The 24,261-nt window shown below is 35.8% G+C and overlaps 1 protein-coding gene across 1 annotated transcript in view; it reads left to right on the top strand.

Annotated features, from left to right (window-relative positions):
* The window catches only part of IDO2 (indoleamine 2,3-dioxygenase 2), a 100,138-nt gene that overhangs the window by 29,200 nt on the left and 46,677 nt on the right, over positions 1–24,261 (top strand). Inside the window, exons 2-3 of the mRNA XM_044660847.1 lie at positions 10,118–10,213; positions 14,495–14,614. Of these exons, the coding sequence (XP_044516782.1) occupies positions 10,118–10,213; positions 14,495–14,614 (216 nt within the window). The remainder of the gene's footprint in view (positions 1–10,117; positions 10,214–14,494; positions 14,615–24,261) is intronic.

The following is a 24,261-nucleotide window of genomic DNA, read 5'->3' as shown; positions in this document are numbered from 1 at the left end:
CCTACCCATGAGCAATCAATGGCTTTCCAATTGTTTAGATCCAGTTTTATTTGTTTGGAAAGTGTTTTGTAGTTGTTTTCATATAATTGCTGTGTTTGTTTTGGTAGGTAGATTCCTAAGTATTTTATATTGTCTAGGGTGATTTTAAATGGTGTTTCTCTTTCTACTTCTTGCTGCTCTAGTGTGTTGGAAATGTATAGAAATGCTGATGATTTATGTGCATTTATTTTGTATCCTGCAACTTTGCTAAAGTTGTTGATTATTTCTACCAGCTTCTTAGTTGATTCTCTAGGATTTTTTAAGTAGACCATCATATCATCTGCAAAGAGTGATCGCTTAGTCTCCTCCTTGCCTATTTTGATACCTTCAATTTCTTTTTCTTCTCTAATTGCAACTGCTAGTGTTTCTAGTACTATGTTGAATAATAGAGGTGATAATGGGCATCCTGGTTTTACTCCTGATCTTATTGGGAAGGCTTCTAATTTATTCCCATTGCATATGATGTTTGTTGATGGTTTTAGGTATATACTGTTTATTATTTTTAGGAAAGGTCCTTCTATTCCTATACTTTTCAGTGTTTTCAATAGGAATGGATGCTGTATTTTGTCAAAGGCTTTTTCAGCATCTATTGAGATAATCATGTGATTTTTGTTGGTTTGCTCGTTGATATGGTCAATTATGTGGATGGTTTTCCTAATGTTGAACCAACCATGCATTCCTGGTATAAATCCCACCTGATCATGGTGGATGATCTTCTTAATTACTTGCTGGAGTCTCTTTGCTAGTATTCTATTTAAGATTTTTGCATCTATGTTCATTAGGGAGATTGGTCTGTAGTTTTCTTTCTCTGTTTTTGATCTCCCTGGCTTTGGAATCAGTACCATATTTGTGTCATAAAAGGAATTTGGTAGGACTCCTTCTTTGCTTATCATATCAAATAATTTGTATTGTATTGGGATTAGTTGCTCTTTGAATGTCTGATAGAATTCACTTGTGAATCCATCAGGCCCTGGTGATTTTTTTCTTAGGGAGTTCTTTGATGGCTTGTTCAATTTCTTTTTCTGATATGGGATTATTTAGGTATTCTATTTCTTATGCTGTTAATCTAGGCAGTTCATATTTTTGTAAATATTAGTCCATATCTCCTAAATTGTTATATTTATTGCCATATAATTGGGCAAAATAGTTTTTAACGATTGCCTTAATTTCCTCTTCATTAGAGGTGACGTTTCCCTTTTCATCTTCTCATATGTGTTTCTTGTAGACAACATATGGTAGGATTTTGGTTTCTAATCCATTCTGCTATTTGCTTCCGTTTTATGAGTGAGTTCATCCCATTCACATTTAGAGTTATAATCATCAGTTGTGTATTTGCTGACATTTTCAAATCCTCCCCTATTCCTACCCCCTTTTTCCTTATACTTTTTCCTTTTAAACCAGTGGTTTGCTATTGAGCTGCTATCCCTTATCCCCTCCCTTCATTAACTTCCCTTTGTACCCCTTCCTTTATTTTCCCCCTCTTTTTGTTTTTAAAGGCCTTATGAATTCCTTCCCCTTCTCCCCTCCCTTTTTTTGACCTCCCCACTCCCCTGCTCCCCTTGGTTTATCCCTACTAACTTTCTCAGAAGGGTTAGATAAGAGTTTTATGTCCCAATGGATAGTATAGCTACTCTTCCCTCTCTGGGTTGATTACACTGAGAGTAAGGTTTGATTATTACCTCTTAATGCTCTCTTCCTCTTCTTCTTATAATAGTATTTGTTCCCTCTCCCTCCCATGCCCTTTTTGTGTGTAACAGAATATCCTATTTTCTTATTCACTCAAGTTTCTCTTGGTGTCCCCTGCTATTGACCCCCTCTTTCCCATCCCCCATGTCATCTTAGATTATTTAGTGTTCCACCCTCACCCTGTGAATTATTCTTCTGATTACTATAATAGTGAATATTATAATAGTAAATAGAGTTCACTACAGAGAATTATACATAACATTTCTCTACATAGGAATACAGATAATTAGATCTCACTGAGGCCCTTAAAAAGGCAAATTTAAAAATTATAAGTTTTCTTTCTTTCCCCTCTGTATCTTATTTACATTTTCATGTTTCTCTCGATTTTTGTGGTTGGATATCAAACTTTCCATTTAGCCCTGGTCTTTTCTGTGCAAATACCTGGAATTCTTCAATTTTGTTGAATGCCCATACTTTCCCCTGGAAATATATAGTCAATTTTGATGGGTAGTTGATCCATGGTTGCAGGCCCAGCTCTCTTGCCTTTCTGAATATCCTATTCCAAGCCTTGCTATCTTTTAGCGTGGAGGCTGCCAGATCCTGTGTGATCCTGATTGGTGCTCCTTTATATTTGAATTGTTTCTTTCTGGCTTCTTGTAAGATTTTTTCTTTTGCTTGGAAGCTCTTCAATTTGGCTATTATATTCCTGGGGGTTGTCTTTCCAGGGTTTAGTGTAGAGGGTGATCTATGGATCCTTTCAATGTCTATATTTCCCTCTTGTTGTAAAACTTCAGGGCAGTTTTGCTGAATAATTTCTTTCAGTATGTTGTCCAAATTTTTATTAATTTCTGGTTTTTCTGGAAGACCAATTATTCTCAAATTGTCTCTTCGAGACCGGTTTTCTTAGTCTGTCACTCTCTCATTGAGATATTTCATGTTTCCTTCTATTTTTTCAGTCTTTTGACTTTGTTTTATTTCTTCTTGTTGTCTTGAGAGATCCTTAGCTTCTAATTGCTCAATTCTAGCCTTTAGGGATTGGTTTTCGGCTATAATCTTTTGGTTTTCGGCTATGATGTTCTGATTTTCGGCCATAATCTTCTGGTATTCTTTTTCAATCTGTTAATTTCTGGTGTTCAATTTGCTTATCAGTTCATTTGGTTTCTGAGCCTCACTTTCCATTTGCAAGATTCTACCCTTTAAACAGTTATTTTCTTGCCAGATCTCTTCCATATTCCTCAAAATCTCAGTTTTGAACTCTTCCATAGCTTGTGAGGAATTTTCCTTATTTGAGGAGGGTCCAGATGCTTGTTTGTTCTCCTCCTATGTTTGCTCGGTTGTCTGGATTTTCTCTGTGTAAAAGTTGTGGAGTGTTAAAGACTTCCTTTTCTTGTTGTTAATCTTTCTCTTCTGAACTTCCTGAGACAAAATGGTGATAATAACAGCACTTACCTTATAGCACTGGAGTAAGGATAAAATGAGTTAACAAATGCAACGTGCTTTGCAAACCTTAAAGTGTTATGTAAATGTTTTCTATAATTATTAAAGTGTTCAGTTGGAGGTACTGATATCTAAGCAGGTCTTTAACAAATGAGAATATTCTGTGGAAAGCAATCAGGTGACATGGAGCTTTAAGACCATGTTATCTGAGAACTGAGGGAAGGAACTAGGTTTATTTAGCCTGAAGAAAAGAGTACATTATAATTGATATCAAATAGTAATAGCAGTAGCAATAGAAGCAGCAACAGCAGCAACAGCAGTAGGAGAAGTGGTGGTAATAGCAGCATCAGCATCAGCAAGAGAAGTAGTAGCAGTAGTAGCAGCAGGAAAAGGAGCAGTAGTAGTAATAGCAGTAGAGGTAGTAGTAGTAATAGTAACAGTAGCAGCAGAAGCAGCCTGAGTAGTAGTAGTAGTAATAGTAGCAATAATAGCAGTGTAGTAGGAGTTGTAGTTCTGCTAGTAGCAGCAGCAATAGTAGTAGTAGCAGCAGAAGTAGTAATAGTAATAACAGATGTTTATATAGCTTCTCCAATATTTATCATTTTTCTTTTGTTGTCATCCTTTCAATCTAACAGATTTGAAGTAGAATCACAGAATTGTCCTGAATTTGATCAGTCTAGTGAATTTTCACAAGCCCTTTATCATTTGGGAATGGCTCTTAAATTTTATGTATTTGAATGTTTCTTTTTGTAGTGCAGGGATTTTGCATGCAATATTGGCTCAGGCATACCTGTCAGTTATCAGAATGGAATTCTGGTATGGCATGTGCCATGTGCCAGATGCAAACTGGCAGTTGGTCTGTGGCTATAAAAAGCCCCTGCAAACCCAACCCTGGGTTCTGATTTCCCCATACCTCACCAAGACAACTTGCTACCCTTGATCTTCCTCCTGGGTCCCTGGGGTTGTGAAGGGAGAAGGATGGTGGATCATGGGTAGGATCTTAGGATAGGGTAGCCTAGTGGTTAGGACCATATTCAAGATCAACCCAGCAACATCTTTTGTGTAGCTAGCAGTTCATACAATATATGGCCAGAGACTATTTACCTCTGGCTGAGGGCAGGCAGCCCTCAGCCTGTCAAGACCTTCTAGGACCTTTGCCAGCACCAGTCAGTTGCCCATAGCAACAGCTTAAAAACACCTTAGCCCTCTTACCTTGGTTTCCCTTCCCCATTTTCAAATAAATCTCTTAGCCTTAATCTGTGAATCCTGTGATTATTCCGACACCATCAAGGCTAAGGAGACTAGGGAGAGGAGAGAATCCTGAGTAGTTGGAGTTACTGTGGAGTTGAATCTGAACCTCCATTGTTAGCCAGGAAGTTAAGGTCTCTGCTTCCTGCTGGGTTCTGCTCTCATCCAATAGGAAGGCAGTTACTTCAGCAGGGAGGGGCCACCTCACCTAACATCTTAAAGGAGCCTACAGCTAGCAGTGAAGATATACTGGGCACCAAGCTATCTGGGTTTGAATTTATTCTCATACCAAATGCATTCCCAGCTGAGGCTGCTCACCTTTGTCATCAACTAACCCCAGTCTCCTGTTAGACTGGTTACTCACTCCCAGGCCCCTAGTGACTCCTTTACCATCATCTTCTTATCATAACATTTTCTATCTTGGAAATGAGAGACATTGGATATCTTGGAAATCAGAGAAACTTTTAAAAATTTTTTCCTAATATATTGTTTCCTTTTAAATCTACTTTATTGGATTTGTTTGTGTAAAAAGTTTTTAATTTATGGTGATCAAAATTAATTATTTTATCTTCTTTGATCCAATCTTTCCCCAAAAATTTTATGAACATTTCTTCTGTTTATAGATTTGAGTGGTAATCTTTTCCTTGTATTTTTCTATTTTATTATGTGCCCAGATCACATATTCATTTGGAGCTTATCTTAGTATATAGCATAAGGTGTTCTAAATCTAATTTCTTGGAAATTGTTCAACATCCTTAGCAATTTTTTTCAAATATTGAGACTTTATCCTAGTAGCTAGTGTCCTTGTGTTTATTGAATAGTAGAGCATTAGTATCATTATCTTCTATATGTGTATATCAAAACTGTTCCACTGAAAAATTTCTCTGCCTTTTAACCCACACCAAATTATTTTGTTAATTACTGCTTAGCAGTATGGTTTAAGATTTGGCTTTGCTGGGCCCCCTTTCTTCCACTTTTTTTCATGATTTACCTTGAAATTCTTGACATTGTTTGCTTCTATATAAATTCTATTATTATTATTATTATTATTATTATTATTATTTAGTTCTAAAAAGAAGTCCTTTAGTGGTTTGATTGCTATGGCATTAAATAAATTTAGGTAGTTTGTCATTTTTAACATCTTGACATCCTACTTATGAGCAACTAATAATTTTCTAATTATTTGTCTGCTTTTATTTTGACAAAGAGTGGTTTATTGTTATCATTATATAGTTCTCATTTATATTATGGCTGGTGCACTTCCAAGAATTTTTTACATTACACAATTATTTTAAATGGAATTTCTCCTCCAATCTACTCCTGCTAAATTTTGTTGATATTAAAAATTAGGGAATTTAGGCGATTTGACAATTGGTTAATTATGGATACTGAATGAACCTCAAGTGAATCCATCTTGTGACTCAATTCTGGAGCTGGATTAGTTTCTGTTCATTCAGGGATCTAGTCCAATTTTTGTCTTGTTAAAAAGCTGTATTCAATTGTGGGAATTAGGAGACAACTATATTACATTATTTCCAGCCCTTTGTGACTGGGAAACTGGGCTACCACTCCCTGTTACTTAGAGACCCTTAAGCAAAGAACTACATGTCAGTGTTATTATTTCTTTGTTCTTTTGGTTGTTTGCAGATACTTGGGAAAGAGTGTGACTTCTCTTTTCCTGAACTTAGGGAACTGCACCTATTTACTCTCTGACTCCCAACTTGGAAAATCCCTATTAGAAACCAAAGTTTCTCTTTTATTGTTTTCTTATAATTAATTGGCCTTATTCGATTAACTGTTTTTAATGTATAAAAGTTCGCCTCTCCATCTTTTCATGATCAGTTCTAAACTGAGGAAGGGGCTCGGTCCCAAATTGTTAGGTAACTGATATGCATTGCTAAATAATTTAATATGTTTAGAAGCACAAATCTTTGTTTCCTCAGTCATCCCATCTTTCACCAGCCACACAAAGAAGTGTTTATGATTTGTGTAACTTTATTTTATATTTTACAAATTTCCTATAGTTGTTGTTTCAATTAATTTTAGTTGACTTTAGAGCTCTTCAAGTATGAAATCATATTTGCAATGATTAAGTATATAGTCATACCATTTACACTTTACCTCAATTTCTTTTTCTTACTTCCTTATTACTATAATCAGCATTTTTAGAACTCATAACAATAGTAATGGACATACTTATTTTGTTCTTGATTCTATTATAAAGTATTCTAGTTTACCTCTAATATGTATAATGGTAAACTGTTTTGGTCATATATTATTTATCATTTTGAGAAAAGGACCATTTATTTCTCTCTTTTCTAGTATTTAATTTAATTTTTAAAACCCTTACCTTCCGTCTTGGAGTCAATACTGAGTATTGGCTCCAAGGCAGAAGAATGGTAAGTGCAGGCAATGGGGGGTCAAGTGACTTGCCCAGGGTCACACTGCTGGGAAGTGTCTGAGGCCAGATTTGAACCTAGGACCTCCCATCTCTAGGCCTGGCTCTCAATCAACTGAGCTACCTGGATGTCCCCCTTTTCTAGTATTTTAAACATAAATGGGTGTTCTAGTTTGTCTTTTTTCATTTATTTTTTTTCATTTATTAATATAATCATAAAACTTTTGTTGATTTGGTTATCAATATGGTTGTTTATAATTTTCCTGATATCAAAAGTAAAATTCTTAAAGCAGAAATCTGACTATATTGCTCTCCTGCTTTAAAAAAATCTATTGGATTTTTATTGAAATAAAATTCATTTTTTTCATTTTCTTTCATTTATTAATATAATCATAAAACTTTTGTTGATTTTGTTATCAATATGGTTGTTTATAATTTTTCTATATCAAAAATAAAATTCCTAAAGCAGAAATCTGACTATACTGCTCTCCTGCTTAAAAAAAAATCCTTTAGCTTTTTATTGCATCTAGAATAAAATTCAAATTCCTTTTTGTTGTTGATGTTATTGGTTCTTGTTTTTCATTCATGTCTGATTTAACCTGAGCCCAGTTGAGATTTTCTTGGCAAAGACACTTGAGTGGTTTGCTATTTCTTTCTCTAGCTCATTTTATAGATGAGGAAAAAGGAGCAAATAGGGTTAAGTGAGCTGGCTAGTGTCACATAGTCAGTAAGTGTCCAGTTTTTAAAGCCCTTCAAAATCTGGCTCCAGGCTCTCCCCAGGGTCATTGCACATTAACCTCCTTCATACACACTTCACCTTTAAATTCACCTGTTTGTAGTTCCTTATACAGTACTGATCATTCCCTCTCCCATTTAATATCTGAGGTCATGCCTAGAAAGTACTCCCTCATCACCTCTGCCTTTAAGAATCTCTGGCTTCCTTCAAAGGTCATATCAGTGTTCTCTCCCATGGAAGGCTTTCTCTGAGTCTCATCCTTTTCCTACACTCAGCTAGGGCTTCCCAGAAAATAATTTTGTATTCATTTTTTATTATTTTCATGTTCATTTCCTTCTCCCAATAGAATAGAGATTCTCTGAGAGCAGGGACATTTCATTCTAGTCATGTTTTTCAAGGGTCTAGAATAGTGCCTAACCCTTCCTAGGCATTTACTAAATGCTTACTGAATAGATCAATGGATCATTCATTGGGGATGCAAATAATGTGTTCCTGTGAGTATCCTTCCAGCCTCCTTGATGTTGTGAAGAAGTTAATGGATCAATCAGATTTCTTTTACTTTTCCCTTGATTTCCGTATGTGACTAGATGGTCCATCTGTTTCTATTCCAACCTCAGCCTGATGGCATCCTTTATGATATTTCTCCTGCATAAAGCTTATTTTGTGGTCTTGCATCTTTCCTGTTCTTTTTTTTAAAACTCTTACCTTCTGTCTTAGAATCAATACTGTTTTCAACGCAGAAGAGCAGTAAGGGCTACATAATTGGAGTTAAGTGACTTCTCCAGGGTCACACAGTTAGGAAGTATCTGAGACCATATTTGAACCTAAGATCTCCCATCTCTGGATCTGGCTCTCAGTCCACTGACCCACCCAGCTGCTCCATCTTTCCTGCTCTTTTAGGGACCCTCCACTCAAATTCTTCAAAGAGTATATGGTATTCCTTGACTAGTGTAATATCATTTTGCCATGCAAGAGTGACAACCAACAGTTTTAGAATTTAGAACCAACCCAGATACCATGAGCCAGAGGGCAAAAAGCAGTTATTGACAGGACTGTAAAAGAGAGAGATTGGAACAGGAAATTCATTCCTGAGAAGGGACCTGGGTAGTTGGGTGGATAGGCCAAACCAAAGCTACTTAGGTTATCTGCATCCTGTTCCAATAGTTATCACATCCTCAACTTCTGGACAAAGCTATGCTATACATTAATCATTGAACATCAAAGAAGAACAACATCAAGATGCAATAAATCTGGTTAAGGCCAAAGGTGCCTGGCCTGGCCAGAGTGCACAGCAAGGGAAAACTTTCCAGCAGACAGTCTCAACCTGTTTGTCCTTTATTGACAAACCTGATCATCTGTAGTTTAGTGGAGTTTCCCCAACACCTCTTTCCTTCAACCCTTTTCCTCTCCCTGAGTTGTTAGGATTAAATCTTCATATAAGTATCTTTGGGTGATGCTAAATGATTACTAGTGTTATAGGTGGTATTAGTGAAAGTCACTATTGTCCTAAGGATCAATAATCTTATCCTTGGGTCTGAGGGAAGAGATCGCTCAAGCAAAGTTAAATCGCAGTCATCGGTGTTATCCATTAGTCTATCACAGTGATGGGCAAACTATGGCCTGAGGGCCACATGCAGTTCCTTGAAATGTTCTATCTGGTGGCAGGACATTATTCCTAATCTGATAAATACAATGAATAGGATACAATACAATGAAACTTCAAAAGAGTTGCCTTAGAAACAGAATGACAGATGAGCATTTCCTTTCCTTTGGCCCTTTCTTTAAAACGTTTTCCCATCACTGTGTCTATAGCTTTATTCATCAATCTAAACCCAGAATAAGCAATCAGAGAAGCTATATGATCCAATTCACAGCTTCTCACTTGATCACTTATTCCTGGGCACTGTTAGGTGGTAACTGGGTGTTTAGCTGAGCTTCAAATACTTTGTGGGACCTGGTAGTCACCTAGGCTTCCCACCTTTCACTCAGCTCAGGTCCTTACACCATCAAAAGACCTTGGGCCATCTCTCCATCGGGCCCCATCCAATATCACCATACCACCTGTAATACTGGTAATCATTTAGCATCACCCAAAGATACTTATATGAAAAAGATGGCCTTTTTTCAGGCAGAGACTGGGGATCATATCCTCAAAAACTCCAAATAGTTTCCCAAGGGCAATGCAGCTTACTCTTAAAAAATTACAAGAGCAAAAAAACTTGAAGGGAGCAAAGAAATGAACCAGATGAACCTGGATAAGTTTCAGTAAACTTTATAGATGCATTTTAAACTTAAACTGTAGAAGCTTATGATTTTGTTACTTTTTTTCTTCTTGTTTGGACATGTGAGTTTTTGTGGTTGAAAATGGTTACTACATTATTGCGATGAAGATTTAAAAAGAGATGTGATGTAAGGGAAGTTGCCAAACAGGAAGACTGCTTCAAAATCTTTAATCTTTTATTTACTGGAACCACCCGGTTTCCCAGCCTCACAAAATTGAAACACAGAAGTAATCACTTAACAGAACCTAACTGACTAATGTATTGAGTTATTTATCTTTGTTTTGCACGCAGCAGGAACTTTCCCATTACTACATGCCCTGGATGGAAATTGCCAGCAATTTGCCTTTCATGATTGAGAGTCATGAGCTCCGAGTCCGTGTGGATGCGGTAACTTTCACTTTCGATCTTTGGGTCTGTCTCTTATTTCCTGTCTCCATCTCTTTCTGCCATTCTCCTTCTCCCTTCTGCCTCCCATCCATCCTTCTTTCTTTCTTTTCCTCCCCCTCCCCTTTTTCTCTTTTCCTTCTTTCTTCCTTTCTCTGCTTCTCTTTTATCTCCCCTTTGCAAACATTCCTCAAGCACCTCCACAATCAATAGAGGGTCTCCATAGTACTGTATATCTGTGTTTGGATGGTGGGTGGTTGGGTGACATGGAGGGGAAGGGTAGAATTAGTAAATAGTTTGGACACTTGCTGGTATTATTTCACCATAGACAAGAAAGGACTCTTTGCCCCCAAATACCTCTTTTCCTGTAAATTTTCATCCAAAAAGCATTTAGCAAACACCTCCCCTGTGCTAGGCCCTGGAGCCAATATAAGCATGAAAAATAAGATTTCTCATTTTTCTCAATGGAGAAAAGATACACAGACACTTCACTGTGACAAGATGGAACACGGTAGAGCCAAAAACAGCATCTAGAAAAAGTACCGGAAGAAATGTGAAGTAGGAGAAATCCAATGTTTAAAAACCAGCTCTTTGGAGGAAAAATGTAGACTCATGACACACTTTAAAGTTTAAAATGCATTTTCTACATCACTATCTTAAGTAGAAGACAGTCAACAAAACAACAAATCAATCTCTGATTCTAAGCATTTTCTAATTATTGAATATTTAATAATCAGCTGAGAGAGCCTTCATGAGTCATCTTCAGCACACTACTAAGATCACTTTCACCTGGGGGAATCCCATCTCCAGACACCATCTCAAGGGCTGAACTTGTGACAAATAACTTCTCTGATCCTTAATTTCCTCATCTATAATAATGAGAGTATTTGATTCAATAAGTTTCATTGTCTCATAAAACTCTAAATTTGTGAGCCTCTAAATCATCTGATCTGTTATCATATGACAGATGTGTTATATGAACCATGAATCCCTTCATAGAAGAGTTAAAAGGAACTGAAGATTTCATTAAGGATGCACAGAGATGGGGGAGAATAGTAAAATAATTTGGCTGTAATGTATTGTGTGCTATTCTTGAATCATTTTCAGTATTGCCTGACTCTTCATGATCCAATTTAGAATTTTCTTGGCAAAGATAATGATGTGGTTTATCATTTCCTTCTTTAGCTCATTTTCTTGATGAAGAAATTGAGGCAGAAAGGGTGAAGTAACTTGTCCAGGGTTACACAATGAGTAAATATCTGGAGGCTAGATTGACCTCAAGTCTTCCTGACTCCAGACCTAGCTCTCCATCCATTGCACCTGCTTGAGAGGGTAGCTATATGGTTTTTATTAGCTATGTAATACTAGGACACATCATTTAGCCTCTATTTTCTCCAATGTCTTCATCTGTGAAATGGGGAGAAGAATAGCACCTACCTTCCAGGATTGTTGTAAAAATAGAATGAGGGAATATTTGTAAAGTATTTTATGAACTTTAAAGTGCTATATAAATATATAACTATATAAAGCTATTGTTACTGTTAAGAAGACAAGGAGTCTTCCCCTCACTCAAGGGTGGGGGGAAGAAGGAAAAGCAGAAAAGATCAATGTTGTAGAAAACTGAAAGAAAAGAAAAAACCTAGGAAAAGAATGGCCAGTGTTGCTAAATGATGCAGAAAGATTAAGAAAGATGAAGACTAAAAAAAGGCTATTAATTTGACTTTAGAGAAAAGTGTTAGTGGACGGCTAGGGATAGAAGTTAAATAATCAACAAGTAAATGATAAGGAAGCAAAGGTAATATTCCATATAAACAACTCTTTTTAGAAGTTTATGGGCAATAGTTTGAAGGAATGGCCAGGTCCTGGGAAGGATTGCCCCCATTCCCTACTTTTGTAGGCAAAGGGGAAGGATCCTGTAAAGAAAGAAAGATGGAAAGAGGAGAGACTGATTTGATGGAGTAAAATTCTTGAAAAGATGGAGGTCAAGGGTACAAATGAAAGTACTGAACCATGGCAATGAAGAGGGTCATCTTCTCATTTGAGAGAGAAGGGATGTGTTCAGAGGGGAACCACAAGGGATGACTTTAATCTTGGAAGTAAAGTGGGCAGCAGATCACTTGCTAAGATGCTTAAAATTTCATCCTTGTATCTCTAGGCCTTAACAGCTTTTAGTTCATAGTTCTAGATCCAGAGGGATCTTGGAGTTTATCTAGGACAGAGGCCCAACTCCCTCATTTTAGAGAAAAGGAAACTAAGGATGAAGAAATTTTAAGTGACTTACACAAGATTACAAATGAAGTAAATAAACAGAAGAGATTAAATTTGAACTACCATTCCTATGACTCCAGATTGAATACTTTCTCATTCTAACACACTGATGCCTTGGTTTCAGCTCTGGATTACTTTGGATGCTCTGAATGACTCAGCACAGGGTTTCTCACTGATCCAGGATCCTGATTTTGTTCTTTGCTTCTTTCTAGTTATAATTATTCCTCTTTTGAGATACTACTCTTCTCTTATCTCAAGCTCCCCAACTCTCTCTGCCTTTCAATATGAGAATTAACTAACTTTTTAATGGAAGATCACCAGGCTAGCTTTTTTTGGACTCATCATATAAAAGCATATAAACAGTGATCTCCTAGAAACACTGGCAGCTACATGAGCCCTGCCTGGAGTCAGGGAGACCTCAGTTCAAGTCCAGTCTCAGATGCTCACTAGCAGGGTCACATAACCTGGGCAATCCATTCAATCTCTGTTTGCCTATGGGGTAGCTAGGATGCTCAGTGGGGCAGAGAAGTGGGTTTGGAATCAGTAAGATCTAAGTTTAAATTTGACCTCAGACAATTATTAGCTATATTGCCTATGGAGGATGGGAGCAATCCCCTCCCAGGATCTAGCCATTCCTTCATATAATATATCTAATTTACACACACAGACACACACACAGACACACACAGACACACAGACACACACAGACACACACACACACATATATATTTATATATAGGACAAGTCGCTTAATCCTAATTACCTCAGTTTTCTCATCTGTTAAATGAGCTGGAGAAGGAAATGGCAAGACATTCCAGTACCTTTGCCAAGAATACACCAAATGAGGTCATGAAGAATTGGACACAACTGTAACTTTAAGTTATTACATATGCAGCTGCTTAACTTAACTATTTGTGGTTCAAGATTTGCTCCTACAATAAGATACATTTCTCCACACTATTTTTAAGTAAAAAGAAATAGGTTTATAATTATTATGCAAAAATCCAGGAATTTAGCTTACAACAAGAAACATAAATGAATATATATATATATATATATATATATATATATAAACAAGACAAGCAATAATAAGAGAGAGATAGAAAAGAAAGCTACTCACTGAATGGGGGATATTCCACCATATGAGTATCTCAACATTTTTATTTGGGAAGTCCTTTTGTTCAGCATTTCAGAGTCCCATTCAGGAAAGCTCCATGGAAAGTGTTCTTTCCATGGGTGAGACTTCAAAGTCCACTTTCCAGAGGGGATTTATTTGACCTCAAAACAAAGAATTCATTTTGCCAACTGTAGTTTGCATCATTGCTACCAGGGTCCCAGAAACCTGGCCAAGATCTTGAATCCCCAGAAGAGGCCAGATAAAACATGTCTCAAAATTTAATCAAGAGTCATGAAGATCACACATTCTATGAGACAAGGGTTAATCTCACAGAATTATGTTTATCTTCCAGACAGTCAGAGACCTTGGATAGCTACTAAGTACTCTGGCCAAAGTTCAAAGCAGCCCCAGTCTCTGCTGGTAAATGTGAGGCCTATGATATACAATAGGGAAGATTTACTAAAATTTTACTTTAGCCCTTCAACAACTGAAATGATGGACCGACAAACAAGCCAGAAAGAAACATGTCCAGTCTCTATTATAAAGATTGTGTGCATGTTTACGGAGAAGCTAAGGAGTAGAGAAAATGGTGATGTATATTTGGTCCCTTTCAAGAAATTTTGTCAGTAGCTGCCTAAAGTGCTCATGCTATCTGGAGCTACCCCAGATGAGAATCAGGAACAAGGGAATAGGGAAGGTGAATAGAGTATTAAGTTTCTCAGGAGAAATCGAGTCTCCTAAACTACTTTTTCTTTTTCCTTCCTATCCTACTTTCCTCTCCATTCCTCTTTACCCTCTTCCCTCTCTAATATTATCAACATGGCTCCCCACCACTTCACTGTTTTCTTCCCTTTCTTTTTCCCAGCCTCACTCCCAACTCAATAATATCTTTTGGACAGATGCCTCTACTAAGCTGTCACTTCCTGAAAGGTCACCGAGAACAATACTTGGCCCACCTGCTGCTAAGCTGTATTACAATGGGATATGTCTGGCAGGAAGGAGAGAAGCATATTCCTAAGGTAAGGAAGTTTGGACTTTCTTCTTGAAGCTGACCATTAATGGGTTTTAAGCTCAGAAGTAACTTCCGACAATTCACAGATGATATAGTTGAGATTCCAAGAGATTAAGTGACTTGGCCAAGATCACACAATTAGTAATTGGTATTAGAATCCAGATTTCATGAATTTTAGTTTAATGGTCTTACCAATACAATAAGACACTTTGCAAAGTCAACAATAATAATGAAATTAATAACTAGCATTGACTATGCTCTAAGTTTGCAGATCACATTAAAAGTATTATCTCATCTTAATCCTCCCAATAATCTTGAGATGAAGATGCTATATTATTTTCCTCATTTTTGTAGATGAGGAAAACAAGGTAAACAGAGGTTAAATGACTAGCCAAGGGATACAAAGCAAGTGAAGGTCTGAGATCAGATGTGAACTCAAGCCTTCCTGACTTCAATCCTACATCTCTGACTAGTCTCATAATAAGTCAACATTTCTCAGTTGTTCCCATATTCATTTTATCCTTCATTCAACTGCAAAAATAATCTTCTTAAGGACCTGTGTGACCTGACTTTTCTCAATCCCAATTTAGAAATAATAAGTAGTTCACTATTGCTTCTAGTATAACATAAATTCCTTAGTCTGATAATTCATTCCTTCCACAATCTGGATTAAACTCATTTTTCTAGTCTGGTTGCATATCATTCTCTTTTGCATATTTTATGTTCTGTTGAACTTGGACAAACTTTTCACTAAATTCAATATCCCATCCCTCACCTTCATGTATTTGACAAGTTATCCCCTATACTTAAAATGCTACCATGCCTCTTTTTTTTGTTTGTTTGTTTAGTTATTTTTCAGTCATGTCTGATTCTTCATGACCTCATTTGGGGTTTTCTTGGCAGAGATATTAGATTGATTTGCCATTTCCTTCTTCTGTTCATTTTTCAGATAAGGAAACTGAGACAAACAGGGTTAAATGATTTACCTAAGGTCATCCAGCTAGTAAGTGTCTGAAGTTAGATTTGGACTCAAGAAGATGAGTCTTATTGGAATTCTTATTTAACTTCAAACCTTAGTTCAGAAGCTACCTCCTTCTTCTATGAAGACCTCGTTAATTCTCTTGACTCTTAGGGACTCTTTCAATTATCTTGTGTTTACTTATCTGTGTATTTGTATCCTCTCAGAATATAAATCACTCTGGGACAGGGGTGGAATAATGTTTGTCTTTATATCTATAGTACCTAACATAGTATCTTGCATATAATATAATAATATAAATGTTAATATGTATTTTTTTGAATCAAATTAAAATGGGGTCAAGAGGCAAGAATTTTATTTCTGACAGTAACACTAAGGATCATGTTAGAAATAAGCATGGTTTTCTACTATGAATTGATTTCAAATACCTTGTCTTCTATAACATCTGTGTTCAAAACCCTGTCAATATCATTGGTGACTCTTCTCAATCCCTTAACAACAAATGACCAATTCTATTCTACATTTTCCATATTTCATATGTTCTCCTCTCTCTTCTATGTGAATCCCATGTGACTGGGATGTTATGATATCTTCCAATTCCTCCTGCTCCCCATTATTTGCATTGGTAAGGACTTCCTTAATTCAGTCATAGTATTTCTGTTTCTTTATTTTATTGATGTGAGGTTTTATAGATAAGAATTTCCCCCTAAGTACCCCTTTAGCTGAATCTCATAAATTTTGATATGTGGTCTCTTCATTACCATTTCCTTTATGCAATTACTGACTGACTGCTTTTTTGATTTGTTTTTTGACTTAGTCATTCTTTAGGATAAGATTATTGAATTTCCAATTAATTTTTAGTCTTTCTGCTGTACTTTGTTGGATATATTTTTATTGATTGTGATCTGAGTACTCTGCATTTTTTATATTTCTGCTTTTATACATTTGGATGTGAAATTTTTTTGCCCTATATGTGGTTAATTTTTTGAAGGTGCCATATACTGCTGAGAAAAGATGTATTCCTTTCTATTCCCATTCAGTTTTCTCCAGGAGTCTGTCATATCCTACTTTTATAAAGTCCTATTCACCACCTTAACTTCTTTCTTATATATTCCTTGGTTGGATTTATCTACTTCTGAGAGGAAAAGTTTGAGCTCCCCCATCTAGTAATGTTTTACTATCCATTTCCTCCTGAAACTCCTTTAACTTTTCCATTAGGAATCTGGATGCTATACCACTTGGTGTATATATGTTTAATTAATAATTAATATGCTTATTGATATTGTTTCATTGTCTATGGTGTATTTTAGCATGATTCAATTTCCTTCCTTATTTCTTTTGATTTTATCAATTTTTACTTTTACTTTGTTGGAGATCATGATTGCTCTCTCTTCTTATTTTGCTTTAGCTGAGGCATAGTAGATTCTGCTACAGCCTATTTTATTCTGTATGTGTCTTCCTGCTTTAAATGTGTTTCTTGTACACAGCATATTGTGAGATTCTGGTTTTTAATCTACTCTGTTATCTTTTCTATTTTATTGGTGAATTCTGCCTATTCACATTTGCTTTCTTAGTTACTAATTGTGTATTTACCTCCATCTTACTTTCATCTTGTTTACTATTTTCTTTCTTTTCTTTTCACCTTTTTCTTTTCATAGATATTTTGCTTTCAATAACCAATTTCTTCAAGTTGCCCTCCTTTCCCCCCAACCCCCACCCCTTTTTCTTATTTTCCCTACCCTCCTACTTCCTTATAGAGTAAGGTAGGTTTCTATAGCTGACTGTGGGTGTTATTCCCACTTTGAACTAATTCCAATGAGAGTAAAGTTTAGGCATAGCCACACTGCTCTTATCTTCTACTATACTTTATTTTGCCTCTTCTGTGATTCTTAATGAGAGGTAGTTTACCTCCTTTCTCTTTCCTTTTCTCTTCTTCCCATGTGTTTCTATTCCTGCCCACCTCTCATTTTTTGATAGATATTAGCCTATCTTACTTAGCTTTCTTCCTTTTTTCAATATATACTCTTTTTCATTGATCAAATAATGATGAAATTATTAAGTATCTTAGGTATGTTAAAGATCTTGCATATTAAATATCTTACCTTTCTCAAGTATCATAGATATCTTAATTATTTCATTTATCATCTTCCTGGGTTTGAATGTACTCAATTCAACCTTATTTAAATCCTTAAGTTTTCACTTTACCTTTTTATGCTTCTCTTGAATGTTAAATTTGCTTATCAAAATTTTCTTTCCAGCTCTGTCATTTTTTATCAGGAAAGTCTGAATTTCCTTTATTTCATCAAATGTCATTTTTTCCTTTGGAGGATTATGCTCAGTTTTACTGAGTATGTCATTCTAGGTTGTAGTCCTAGATTCTTTGACTTTCAGAATATCATGGTCTATTCCTTCCCTTCTTTTAAGGTAGAAGCTACTAGGTCTTGTGTAATCCTGACTGTGGCTCCACAATATTTGAATTGTTTCCTTCTGGCTATTTATACTTTTTATTTGACCAGGGAGTTCTGGAATTTGGCTATAATAGTCTTGGGGTATTTTATTTTTGTGTCTTTTGCAGGAGGTGATCAACGGATTATCTCAATTTCTATTTCCCCCTCTTGTTTGAGTATATCAGAATAGTTTTTCTGATGATTTCTTGTGACATAGTGTCCAGGCTTTTTATTTGATTGTGGCTTTCAGGTATTTCAATGATTCTTAGATTAGTACCTCTCTATTTTCCAGGTTGGTCATTTTCCCAGTGAGGTATTTTAGATTTTCTTATCTTTTTCCATTCTTTTTTTCAGTTTGTCTTATTGTTTCCTTAAGTTTTGTGGTTTCATTAGATTCTATTTGTTCAATTCTAACATTTAGGAAGTTATTTTCTTTTTGTGTTTCCGTTTCCATTTGGCCAACTGTACTCTTTCAAAAGTTGCTTTCTTTAGTGTTTTTTTTTTTGTCTCCGTTTACATTTGGTCCATTCTATTTGTAAGAGATTTATTTTCTTCAATGTATTTTTGTGCTTCCATTTCCCTTTTGCCTATTATAGTTTTTAGGGAGTTGATTTCTTTAGTGAATTATTTTTCCTAGCTGTTGTGTTTTTCAGTCAATTCTCTTACTGTTTTTTAAAAAAATGTTTTCCAGTTTTTCCAGGAGTTCTTTGGGGATCTGACATCATTTCTCACTTTCCTCTGAGGCTTCACATGTTTCTGTTTTGGCATTGTTGTCCTCTGATTTTGTATTTTCATCTTCCCTGTCATTAAAGTACCTCCTCAAAGTAAGTCACTGTTTTTGTCTTTTGCTCATTTTTCTAAATTTTTCCCCATGTTACCTTTTCATTGAAAATATTCTTGTTTTGAAAGTGGTCATGTGTTTCCTTTGAAGAACTGTAATTTCTCTTCTAAAAAAATGGAAAATGTGGATTTAAGGAACTTTTTTGAAGCTAATAATGACTGGTGTTAGTAGCTATAGAAATTCAACTCCTTAGTTGTATTGCATTACATAGATTTTATAGTTTGAATCTTTTCTGATGAAAATGCTATTTTTCCAAGCAAAAACAGAATTGAACTAGATAAGTTTGAAAATTGATCATCTTTAGAAAACAATGAAATCTATATGAACAACTTTATAACTAATGAACAAATCAGTTTTTAAAATATATATTAAATAACTTTGAGTGGGATCTACATGGGATTAAAAAAAGCATTTAAGCCGGGTTAAGATGGCGGCAGAGTAAAAAGTAGCTGCTTAACTTCTCCTAACCCTCACATATAGGACTCCTCAAGAGGACATAAAAACAAATCCAGATGAATGAAGGGACACCACAACAGGATACAGCATTGAAGGTTCGTGGAATTGGGGCATTTCATTGCTGTAAAGGGGTGAAATAGCTCTCACTAAAAAGTGAGCTGAGCAACCCCCCCCACACCACCTACAATGCCAAAGCCAGCACACAAGAGTTTGAGCAAGTTTGGGCCATTCATTAAGTTCTTGGCAGCTCACCAAGGCCTGCTCCTGAGAGCAGCAAGACTTAAGACCCCAAGAGATTAAAGAACCAGACTTTGAACACAGATCTTGAGCTCAGGTGTGGACACAGGCACAGACTCAGGCATGGAAGTGGATCCTGAGCCCAGGGGTGGAACTTGGGTGGGGACCCAGTTCAGAGGGGTGAATGACTGTGGAAGCAGCACCCTGAGACTGTTAAAGGAGCTTCAGGCAGAGGAACAAGCAATGGGACCACCAGGAGGCTTAACCCTGAGAACAACTAGACCTGAGACCTCAGGAACCTAAAGAGCTCAGACAGACCATGGGCATGAGGATAAAGCAGAGAGGGAGCCCAGCTAACAATGGCAAGCCAGCCACAAGAACCCGAAAAGAGAAGGATCAAGAAGAAATCTTTAACACTGGACAACTTTTACACAGAAAAAATACAGACAACAGAGCAAACAAAAGAGGAGAACAAACAAGTAATCATATCCAAACCTTCCCAAAAAAATGAAAATTGGTCACAAGCTCTTGAAGAGTTCAAATCTGAAATTATGAGAAATATGGAAGAGATATGGTGATAGAAGTGGGAAATAGCTCAAAAGGAAATTAAGAAGTTAAAAGACAGAAACTCCCAATTGGAGAAAGATGCCCCAAAATCAAAAGAATTGATAAGCATATTGGAGACCAAAATAAAACAGCTGGGAAATAGGATAGACCAAATCGAAAAGGAAAATCAAAAGGTTATAGCAGAAAATCAGTCTCTAAAGACCAGAATTGGGCAAGTAGAAGTCAATGATCTCTCAAGACAGCAAGAACAAATAAAACAAAGTCAAAACACTGATAAAATAGAAGGAAACATGAAATATCTCACTGAGAAACTGACAGATCAAGAAAACAAATCTAGAAGAGACAATTTGAGAATCATTGGTCTTCCTGAAAAACCAGAAATTAATAAAAATTTGGACTGCATACTAAACGAAATTATTTAGCAAAGCTGCCCTGAAGTTCTACAACAAGAGGGCAATATAGACCTTGAAAGGATCCATAGATCACCCTCTACACTAAACCCTGAAAAGACAACCACTAGGAATATAATAGCCAAATTCAAGAGCTTCTGAGTAAAAGAAAAAAATTTTACTGAAGCCAGAAAGAGACAATTCAGATATCAAGGAGCACCAATCAGGATCACACAGGATCTGGTAGCCTCCACACTAAGAGAACACAAGGCTTGGAATATGATATTCAGAAAGGAAAGAAAACTGGGTTTACAACCAAGGATCACCTACCCATCAAAACTGACTGTATACTTCCAGAGGAAAGTTTGGGCATTCAACAAGATAGAAGATTTCCAAGTATTTGCACAGAAAAGATCAGGACTAAATGGAAAGTTCGATATCGAACCACAAAAACCAAGAGAAACATGAAAAGGTAAATAAGAAACAGAGGGGAAAGAAAGAAAGCTCTTATTTTTAAATTTGCCTCTTTAAGGGCTTTAATAAGATCAAATTATTTGTATTCCCATATGGAGAAACGTTAGTTGTAATCTTCAAAAATCATATTCACGATTATAAAAATTAGAAGATTTATTCACAGGGAGAGGTTGGAACATTAATGGTCTAAGATGAGACGGGGTGGTGGGGGAGAGAAGGGGAGTGAATAGTAGATGGCACCAAGAGAAACTTGAATGAATAAGAAAAATATGATATTCTATACCACACAAAGAGGGCATGGGAAGGGGAGGGGATGAATACTATTATAAGAAGGAGAGGAAGAGAGCATTAGGAGGTAATATTTAAACCTTACTCTCAGTGGAATTAAACCTGAGAGGGAAGAGTAGCTATATCCATTGGGATATAGAATTCTATCAAACCCTACTAAGAAAGTCAGAAGGGATTAACCAAGGGAAGTGGGGAGGTAAAAAAAGATGAGGGAGGAGAGAGGGGAAGGAATTCATTAGGCCTTAAAAAATAAAAAGAGGGGAATAATAAGGGAGGGGGTAGAAAGGGAAGTAAATTAATGGAGGGGACAAGGGGGACTGGTCTAAAACAAAGCACTGGTTTGAAAAGGAAATAGCCTAAGAAGAAGGGGTAGAACTAGGAGAGGACACCAAAATGTTGGGGAATACACAACTGATAACTATAACTCTGAATTTCAATGGGATGAAGTCTCCCATAAAAGGAAAGCAAATACCAGAGTGGATTAGAAACCAATATCCTACCATATGTTGTCTGCAAGAAACACATATGAGGTGGGTGCACCTAGACAGGTTTAAGGTGAAGGGCTGGAGCAAAATCTTTTGGGCTTCAAGTGAGAAAAAGAAGGCAGGAGTGGCGAATATGATTTCTGACAAAGCCAAAGAAAAATAAATATGATTAAAAGAGACAGGGAAGGTAATTACATCCTGATAAAAGGCAGCATAGACAATGAGGAAATAATAGCACTCAATATGTATGCACCAAATAATATAGCATCCAAATTCCTAAAGGAGAAACTGACAGAGCTCAAGAAGGAAATAGATAGTAAAACCATACTAGTGGGAGATCTAAATATCCCCCTTTCAGATCTAGATAAATCAAACCAAAAAATAAATAAGAACGAGATAAGAGAGGTGAATGAAATCCTAGAAAAATTAGATTTAATAGATATGTTTAGAAAAACAAATAGGGACAAAAAGGAATACACTTTCTTTTCAACTACACATGGTACATTCACAAAGATTGACCATTTAATAGGGCATAGAAACATTGCAAACAAATGCAAAGGAGCAGTAATAAAAAATGTAACCTTGTCAGATCATAATGCAATAAAAATGTTAATTAGTAAGTGCACATGGACAGGCAAATCAAAAACTAATTGGAAATTAAATAATATGTTTCTCCACAACCAGTTAAAGAAAAAATCATAGAAACAATCAATAATTTCATTTAAGAAAATGACAATGATGAGACTTCCTACCAAACTCTGAGGGATGCTGCTAAGGCAGTACTCAGGGGGAAATGTATATCCTTGAGTGCATGCATTAACAAATTAGAGAGGGCAAAGATCAATGAACTGGACATGCCAATTAAAAAACTAGAAAGGGAACAAATTAAAAATCCCCAGCTCAAAACCAAATTAGAGATTATAAAAATTAAAGGAAAAATCAATAAAACTGAAAGTAAAAGAACTATTGAATTAATAAATAAGACTAAAAGCTGATACATTGAAAAAGCAAACAAAATTGACAAAGTCATGGTCAATCTAATTAAAAAAAAGGAAAGAAGAAAAGCAAATCATCAGTATCAAAGATGAAAAGGGAGACCTCACCTCTAATGAAGAGGAAATCAAGGCAATCATTAAAAAGTATTTTGCCTAATTATAAGGTAATAAATATATCAATCTAGGTGACATGGATGAATATTTACAAAAAATATATATTGCCTAGATTAACAGTAGAAGAAATAGAATACTTAAATAATCCTATATCAGAAAAAGAAATTGAACAAGCCATCAAAGAACTGCCTAAAGAAAAATCCCCAAGACCAGATAGATTCACAAGTGAATTCTATCAAACCTTCAAAGAACAACTAATTCCAATACTATACAAACTATTTGACATAATAAGCAAAGAAGGAGTTCTACCAAACTCCTTTTATGATGCAAATATGGTACTGATCCCAAAGCCAGGTAGATCAAAAACAGAGAAAGAAAACTACAGACCAATCTCGTTAATGAACATAGATGCAAAAATCTTAAATAGAATACTACTAAAAAGACTGCAGCTAGTGATCAAGAGGATTATCCACCATGATCAGGTGGGATTTAAATCAGGAATGCAAGGATGGTTCAATATTAGGAAAACCATCCACATAATTGACCACATCAAAAAGCAAACCAACAAAAATCACATGATTATCTTAATAGATGCTGATAAAGCCTTTGACAAAATACAGCATCCATTCCTATTGAAAACACTATAAAGTATAGGAATAGAAGGACCTTTCCTAAAAATAATAAACAGTGTATATCTAAAACCATCAACAAGCATCATATGCAATGGGGATAAATTAGAAGCCTTTCCAATAAGATCAGGTGTGAAACAAGGATGCCCACTATCACCTCTATTATTTAACATTGTACTAGAAACACTAGCAGTAGCAATTAGAGAAGAAAAAGAAATTGAAGGTATTAAAATAGGCAATGAGGAGACTAAGGGTATCAGTCTTTGCAGATGATATGATGGTCTACTTAAAAAATCCTAGAGAATCAACTAAAAAGCTAGTAGAAATAATCAACAACTTTAGCAAAGTTTCAGGATACAAAATAAATCCACACAAATCATCAGCATTTCTATATATTTCCAACACATCACAGCAGCAAGAGGTAGAAAGAGAAACACCATTTAAAATCACCTTGGACAACATAAAATACTTAGGAATCTATCTACCAAAACAAAAACAGGAATTATACAAACACAACTACAAAACACTTTCCAAACAATTAAAACTAGATCTAAACAATTGGAAAAACATTGATTGCTCATGGGTAAGATGAGCTAACATAATAAAAATGACCATTCTACCCAAATTAATTTACCTATTTAGTGTCATACCTTTCAAACTACCAAAAAGCTTTTTTTACTGAATTAGAAAAAACTATAACAAAGTTCATTTGGAAGAACAAAAGATCAAGAATATCAAAGGAAATAATGAAAA

This window comes from Gracilinanus agilis, chromosome 2, assembly GCF_016433145.1.
Source record: "Gracilinanus agilis isolate LMUSP501 chromosome 2, AgileGrace, whole genome shotgun sequence".
Classification (NCBI taxonomy): Eukaryota; Metazoa; Chordata; class Mammalia; order Didelphimorphia; family Didelphidae; genus Gracilinanus; species Gracilinanus agilis.
This window is presented reverse-complemented; position numbering and strand designations above follow the sequence as displayed.